Raw genomic sequence first — 8872 nt, 5'->3', positions numbered from 1 at the left:
CTGTATATAGGATAGGACCAAGGTGTTTAAAAATGAAGATGTAATATAAGCTGTTAAATATTTAGATGTCCCTGAAGATGGCTAGAAAGGCCGAAACGTTGGACAAATGAATAAATAAAGTGTTGAGACGGATTTGGATATAAAATTGATTTATTTAATAAATATTACCTTGTCTCAAAAAATTTTTGAAATAATATAATTGAAGGATATTTATTTTAATATTTTTTATTGTAAATAAGAAATACGAGGGTAAGTCAATATCTTTCTGCAAATTACTTCTATTTTTCGCTGTGGTGCTGTTTATCATGGCTGCTCCGCTTTCTATTTGCACCAAGCTAGATCCTGCAATTCGAAGCAAACACCGAGGACTGCTGTCAAAAGGTTGTTGAACGGCAATGCCTGTCTGCATAATACTGCCCAAACGCTCCAGAAACTCAATTTTGTCTCATCCTCCATATATTCCCAATCTTGCCCCTTCTAGCTATATCACTTGTTTGGTCCACTCAAAGGGGCATTAAGCGGCCGTCGATTTACCTCGGACGAAGCAATGAAAGAAGCGGTGCATTCTTGGCTCACAGCTCAACGGAAAACCTTCTTTTATCTTTGGGCATCATGAAGCTTGTACAACGATGGACCAAATGGGTTCAAAAGCAAGGGAACTATGTATAAAAATGATGTACTTGTAAGTTTCCTGTTTGATTACAATAAAATTTTACAACTATATTGCGGATAATAATTGACTGTGTTATTATGAACACTCTACTGTACTAATATTGTAGTAGTTTTTTTTTTTTTTTGCTTTTTTTATCATAATGTAGGAGTAACTTTCGTTTTCAAAATACCTTAATCCATATATCAATATTTTTGACAGAAGTATGAAATATTGGATAAGAGGAGGCTCCCTGTATTAATTTTACCCGGCTCCGGCCTGGTGTGGCCTCTAAAATTAATCAAGATTTTCCCTATTGTTTAAAATATGTTAATGAACTTTAGTGTAACCCATTAGGAGGGTAAGGGTATTAAATCCAATAAACAAGAGTAGCATTGTAGACGTGTGTGTGTGTGTACCTTTGAACCACCCACTGGCATTCTCAGGCTTTTTCAGTGGAATTGTTCAGGCCTTATCTGTTTTTCTTTTTCCTTAACCCGCAGTCGGATGCCTCCGTATTAAAAGTCTCCCGTGGAAAAACAGGCGTTGCCCGAAATTAAATTCTCAACTTTCTTCAGAGGAACCAGTTCGGCTGTGGTTATTAACTTCCGTAATAGACGGGAAGGCAACTGCGACGTAGCAATTACTGTATAGTTCGGTTCAATGCAACTTTTTTACGACGTGATGAAATTAGTCCGCGCAATTGTCTTAGAGAAACTTAAACAGCCTTGTTAAACGGCCTGTGAATATAGGTTTCTCTACTTATTTGCTTCTGAGGGAAATGCTTTGAGTCATGTTTGTAGTGTACAAATTCAAGAATAAAATTATATATACAAATCTTTAGACACAAAAGTATACCTGTATAGGTTAGGTATTAGGGCCGAGAAAAATAAACAAAGTTGAGAAATATGGATCTACAGATGTTTGTGGTTTTATTTAAGTTGTTTACTCTCAAACAAAAAATGTTATATATTAATAAACTAATAATGATTTTATTTTATTGTTACTTTTTTTTTATTTGAATATTTTTAAGTTTAACATAGGGTACCACAGGTTCCTGCTAGGAATGATTATACGGGTTTTTTGTTGAATGGTTCAAGAGAACATTGTGTGCAGTTTCAGAGAATTCTATGGCGGTTGTTCATATGAAATTCATAGTAGTTCAATTTATATTTTATTCATAAAGAGACCAAATATCGTTTTATTTAAACCATCAGATCTAACAATGTTTCGTTATCGCTATATTTGAGGATGTGTATACATTAATTGAATAATATAAATGAGTGCTACCAATGGATAGTTTCTGTACACGCCTGTAACACTCCATATTAAATTAAATCAAATTTACTTAATGTATTATATAATATACAGTTGTAAATTTCAATAAAGATAATAAAAAAAATACCATAGAAACTTTGATATTAATTAATATATAGATGAAGTGATAAGATGGCAACTATTGTCAAATTAATGGTAACAGATAATTTCTCGTCCAAACTAACATACTGGTCCAATTTAATTGATTTTTTCTTATTCGCTTAGACACTTTGATTATCTGTAATATTGCTATATATGTATGTATAAATATTATATAAAATGTAAATAGTTTTTATATAATAAATCTCACTGTGCTTCAATATTAATAATATATTGAAACAGTTAAGATTGGCTGACATACCAAAGTGTGGTAAAAGATTTTTTAGGAGTGAAACAAAGTTGATATTGCACTAATATTAACTGCACCAAAGCGTACAAACCAGATCCAGTTAAACAATTAAGAACCGGATAAATAAAATAAAAATTTTGAATTTTTTTTTTTTAAACTAATATTTATTTCATTGAGTGTCCAACGTACAAATTGGATAAAATGCTGAGGATTTAAGAACGGAAAAAAAATCATCCAAAATAAATCAAGGTGAAAAATTTCTATTATTTAATTTCTTTGAAAAATTTTATTTCAAGATTACAGACGACACTATACCCGAATATGATTTACTTTTTTTATAAAACAATTTTTTTTTTTAATACTTTATTAAAATCCTCATTACGTTTTTAAAATTATTTGTGAATAAAAAATCAGTACGAGCATATAATAATAATAGAAAATATATAATTTTTGACCTACAAAATGCTTAATTTGTTAATAACTTTTTTTTACCGAAATCCTGATCGTTTAACAAAAGTCACATCACAATCGGATGAACGGTGTGGCAGTGCGTAAAGTACGAACAAACAAATATTAATTTTTTATGTATTAGATAGTTATTTATAATGTATTTAGTTCGAAGAATATCTTTCAGAGATAGCTGTCACTTTTCCCCATTATTATTTTTATTGCTACCATACATACTATTTACCGTTTTGCAATAAAAGGGAAAGTGGATAAAATTCTTCTTCGCCGATATTAACTGGGTTTAGCCAGTCAAAAAAATCAGAAAGAATAGTCCTGAAAAAGAAGGGTTTTATAGCGCGTAATGTTCCATTAATTGTCGTAAAAAGAAAAACCTAACGAAACGGCGGTAAGCCCTGCGGCAGAGAATCCGGTTAGTGGTCCTGAATATTCCGCCAGGGACAGTATGCAAATATCCAACGTAACCGGAGAACCGAATTTGCATAAATCCTGGATCCCGGATTGAACAATATGAATTATAGAAATTTCCTCCTTGGTATCCTTACGAATCGTACCCAATACTCCGACTTGAGCATGAATACATTAGTTCGGCTATAGCTTGTTATCTATCTAATACAAAACATCTAAACTATATTCTTACATAATAGTGTCTCGTATCCAATGATCCTATTTAAGTATAACATATATTATTCTAAACAGAAGTAAAATATATCATAATGTATTACCTATTTACTTTTTATTATTTTCTTTTTATCAATTTATATGACCTGATGACAATTTTTAAAAATTTAGAATAATATAGAAAATTACACATTTTTACAAACAGGTAGAAAAAAAAATGTATCAGTAAAATTATCATTTTAAGCTACTTGCTAATAACACAAAAATTAACGTTCTACAATTTCTAATTTATAACAATCTTTTCCATTCTACAGATTGTCTAAATTCACTTTATTGAATTTCTTGACAAATTTCGGATTTCTTTTTCCGAGCTTAATACATTTGGTTTTCAATTGAGGAAAATTTTCTTTTCTTTAATTCTTGAAAATAAAAAAAAATTGTAACCCATGCAAAGTATCTATAAAACTAGCACATTTCTATCTACGTCAAATAGAGTGATCATAACGGTCGCCTTCCAAAGTTTATTCTTGCATAAAATACTTCATTTACTGCCTTACCAGAGCATTCAACACAAAAAAATCCAAGAGATCATGGATGTAACACCACAATTAAATTGATCCTTCAAGGATTCAAGCAATAGTCGATGGACTGAAGGGTTGACATGACAATATGGCATAGTTGATGAGAGAGTTTGAACAACTGTATAGGACCTAATGTGGTTGAGAAGATATCATGAGTAAAAAAGGTTTGGCAATGAAGGAGAGACATTTTTATAGATCAAAACATACTGATCTTGATGATAAAAATAAGGAATCGACTGTGTTGGCTGACAATTTTAAACTGTGTACACAACATAGGAATAAAAATGTTATGTTGACAGCAGTGATGCATGTAGCTCCTTCGATATGCTATGTTTCGTAATAAGAGTATAATATAGTCCAAACGGAAAATTATGTGGGAAATAAGATGAAAGCTTAACGTATTTCATAATGCCTAGTTTCTTTCTCCAAAGAAAGGATCTATCTTTGGGATTAATTTTCAGATCCTCTCTATCCCTCCTGGAATCAGATTATCTCCAATACAATGTTTTCTTGATCACTGAAAACAAGTCAGTAAATTTGTAGCAAATATGCTTACAGCGGATGATTTCGTAGCCTATCCCCAGGCAGGACCCGCAGGGCGGGAAATAATCCAGTTTGGTCACACTTATCGCCAAGGACAAAGCTGAAGCGAAAGGAAAACCTTTTCTCAGGCCCCGAAGAGAACGTATTTAAAGGCGGAGCGGGAGGAGTGAATAAAAGAACTGATTGCACAATCAGATGTCCCTTGTGCTGTAATTGGAGCAGCTGAGGGGGGCCTTAAAAGGATTTGTTAGTCTCCAAAGGAGGGGGTGGGCTTCGGTTTAGGACCGCTCTCTGGTTTTCAATCAACAGAAAATATTCAACTAATTCGCGCCTTCACTCAGCAAGTGGGCTCGGGTAGCGGTGTATTCGTCCCCCGGCTTGGCAGGGAGGTTACATCGGCCCCTAAAATCATTTGTATCTCTTGCTAATTCATCTAACGAGGAATAAATTTTTGTATTAGTTACTCCTATTTATAATAATCGCAATTCTAGCTCAAATGTTAATTTTTATTGAAAACATATTTTAAGGTTAAATAAAAAATAATGACAAAGTAGAACCACGATCACAAGTCATTCGAGGGCACGTATTTTGTCTGCAAGATTATTAGTAGAAACCAGAATTTGTAAATTGCTTCTTTGTTTTTAATAAACTCCTATTCAAGCCTAACCTCGAAAGATTCAAATTATGAAAAGGACGTCCAATTGATGCTAGATTTGTATTGCTTGAAATCGCCCGTTTTGGGGGTATATCGACACCGGTAGGGTATACTATATTTACATATATTACTCATATCCTATATTTTTTTTGTTTTATATATCATCTGGGATAGAGGTCTCATCTATTTATGCCCCTCTTAGTCAGCATACTTCAGAAAGCCGAGAAGACAGCATAGGAAGCGACGAGTCATATACATTATTCCCAAAATACCACAACTACCATCAAAATCTCTCTTTGTATACTATAAAATTAATTTTTAACCATTAAGACACTAATTTTGCTTACCCCTTCTGGGATTAAATTTAGGTATCGAAAAAATAATTATATTGAGTAAATTATGTTTCTCAATTTTAAGCCAATTTCCCCCTTAATATTTCCAAGAACTTTTCAGCTCACAAAAAAGGACTCCCGGAGTAAAACACGAAAAGGGCTCTGGACGTTAAAAATAAACGGACTTAGCACTTTTTGCAAGAAAATGTATTTATGTTAATTTTTTTGTTTCACTCTAAAATCATTGTTTAAATTTACAAATTTGTGACTCTTGAAAATTTAAACAAATAGTACCACGAAACTAATAATTAATTCGATAAAATGATTTACATTACGAGCTCAACTATTTCTATGTCGACTACTCAACTTTGAATGGAGGTAATTATTTTGTTCCTGATTTAATTAAATTTAAAGATAATAATGCTTAAATTACAATATCAAGTTTCAAATGTTAAATAATTCAGAAATGTAAAATGTAACGTTTGTTGTATATTACTGTAATATAAGACGTTAAATTTTTCTTTATACATGTAATTCTCCTTAATGTTGCTTCAATGTAGTAGTTCAAAATTAAGTTTTTATATCATCATAACAAGAATTAAAAAAGTATTGAATACAGCTAACTTCCATTTATTCAATTATGTACACTAGTTTTTTTTTTGTTTTTTTTTACGTTCTTGCACAAGTTTGGTAAATATTTATATTTCAAAATTTTATTTTTTGAACTATTGCCGTCTTTCCAAAAATGATTTCGGAATGATGATCTCCGAAATGAGAACGCGTCGGTGCGATTACCAACGGCGTTCATCATAAGTATGACCTCAATTATCTGATTAATTATTTAGCTATCAACAGATGAGATTCAGTAATACAGTTTCGTTGGTCTCTCGTACAACTTTGTTAATTAAATTGTAATTACTAATTAAAATTAAATTGCAAATGCCAAATATGAATGGAATACCACCCATTCTCCCAAAGCTGGCAGAAGTAATACTGATCAGGTAATGTGTTAATTTTGGTAAGGTATATCATGGATTATATGTAGGTCTTCCTTCTCAGCATACGAATAAGGCATAATAAAAAGTTGCATCTTCTTCGTATGGAATCTGTCAGCCATCAATATCTCTGAAATATATCCTACTTTAATAAAGTTTATAATAGAATCATCCATTTATATCAATTCATTATAGTATGAAATTGATAAATTGATTCCCAGAAGGTATATCTCGAAATTCAAATAACTTTTTGTTACGTCGTGATTTTATAAACACTATGTATACTTTGTTTTATATTATAATTATTTTTCTTTACTGTAAGGCTCTATATTTTGTTTGTTAAATTATTATTCTAAATCCCGAAATAAATAAAGATTTTTTTATTTGCATGAAACTTACATTGGTATTAATTACATCGATCTGTTGTGCAGAACGAAATGTTCACTTTAATTATACTTGCATAACAGAACTTAATAATTTTTTTGAGTTAGAAAACTACAAATAACCGCCATTTTTTGTGTGTATTTTAAGGAACGTGCATTAAAAAAAAAGTTAAACGCATTATTCATGCACAATTACTTTGATAAGACATGTTACCGTTAAGATGGCTTTCACATCAAATTAGCAAATATCTTGCTGCCAAGATATCTTAAACAGTGGACTATATTATTGTATGAGTGCTTACATACAGGTTGCAAGAGCGAGTCGGATCCTGTACGGAAGTGACATGTGCGACTCGAGGACCAGCCGGTTGGTGTTTTCTGCACGCAACTTTGTCGAATCCTCGAAAAGCAAATCTCCCCAGCCTCAGAAAAATGTGAGTTGAACAGTTTTGCACTTTGGCATGACCGAACCCCATCGCACTCTGTGGTCGTGTTTTGGTATTCGTCTCACGTTATCTGTATGAAGTTCGAGTGCGTAGTTACTTCCATTCATACCCATTAACAATGTTATCTGACACTGAGCAGTAATTTATTGTGTTATTTCAGAACCTTTTTGGTCAAAGGTATTATCCCAAAATATTGATAATTAAAATACGAGAGAAAAAAATTTGAAAACAAAAATGTAGTTATTAAATATTTTAATAAATAATGCAAAGCACAGTTGTATGCAATACAAATAATTTATTTGTTCCATATACGTTTTATACAATTTGCTAAACGCTTAATAATTACCACTTAGTTGAAAAGTTTAAGATTTGATTCAATCAATTTTTCATTGTATATTTGTCCTGTTTATTAGAATTTAATAAAAAATATATATTCTGACTACCACTTCAACTTTTTTTGGTTATCCGACATTTTTAAAAGAGCCATTGAGCCTGAGAACATTCATTGAGTAAAAATTAAACTTACCTGGTTGTTTTTCTATAACGAATGCTTTCTTACGATATTTTATTTAATTAGAGACAATTTTCACTTTTTCAGGAAAATGGCCAATCTTTAGCAAGCCAATCTTGGAAAGTATTAATCGTACAGAGCTTATTTTGGTTTTTAAATTGTAGTCATTTTATCGACTTTATAAGAATAATTGAGAGTAAGCTCATAGCTTCGTAGGTATTTAACAATTTTTCAAAAATTGCACTAATTTCGTTTAAAATCCAAATATCGTTTTACTTTCTATAAAAAGCAACTTAATCTGATTACTCTATTTTTTTGAAATTTTACATCTACAATTCAGGCACATAATTCGTTATGGCTAATGCTACTCTTAATTTATTTACGTTTCTTGTCTGACTTATAAAGTAATTATAATTTATAAGTTCTTTTTTCGCTGTTCTTATAAATTGTTGTTCCAATAAACATGATAGTATAATAATAATAATAATAAAATAATAAACAGTATTTTTTATAAAAACAGTAACTATAATATAAAAATATAAACAGTTTCCATACACATGATCGTTTATTTTATTTTTATATATATTTTTTTATTAATATATAAACTTTCAGACACAAATCACTCAAAGGACTTAGTAGTTTACATTTAATTTTTCTATAAATTATGGTTTTATTAGTAGACTGCTTTAATTTTAATTTTTATTAAGGTTAATTACCTCAGTTTAATATTATATATAAAATCTTATATTTTATAAGAGCGCGGTAAGGCGCTATGCTACTAACTCCAAGGACCTGAGTTCGAATCCTGCAGGGCAGAAAATTGTTTTCTGTTACACTGTAGCCTTGAGTCTACCCTGTGGGCTCTGGAGCCCTCCTGGGTCCACCCTGCCTCCTAAATTGGGTAACCTTAATTGAGTAAAAATCTGGCGGTCCAGCGTGATTCTGACCAAATCATGTGTTAAGGCTCTGATCCCAGATCTCTCTCTCTCTCTCTCTCTCTCTCTCTCTATATATATATATATATA

The 8872-nt window shown here is 31.3% G+C and overlaps 1 protein-coding gene across 2 annotated transcripts in view; it reads left to right on the top strand.

Moving 5' to 3' along the window:
• Positions 1-8872, top strand: part of LOC106683949 (serine-enriched protein) — a 109679-nt gene that overhangs the window by 41432 nt on the left and 59375 nt on the right. Inside the window, exon 3 of one of the 2 annotated variants that reach the window (XM_014425721.2) lies at positions 7199-7324. The exons of the other annotated variant lie outside the window; for it this stretch is intronic. Coding sequence (XP_014281207.1) covers positions 7199-7324 — 126 coding nt within the window. The remainder of the gene's footprint in view (positions 1-7198; positions 7325-8872) is intronic. 2 annotated transcript variants of the gene reach the window in all.

This window comes from Halyomorpha halys, unplaced genomic scaffold (genome assembly GCF_000696795.3).
Source record: "Halyomorpha halys isolate HHAL.00 unplaced genomic scaffold, Hhal_1.1 Scaffold531.1, whole genome shotgun sequence".
NCBI lineage: Eukaryota > Metazoa > Arthropoda > Insecta > Hemiptera > Pentatomidae > Halyomorpha > Halyomorpha halys.
Note: the sequence above shows the minus strand (reverse complement) of the source record. Positions and strands in the feature narration are given on the sequence as shown.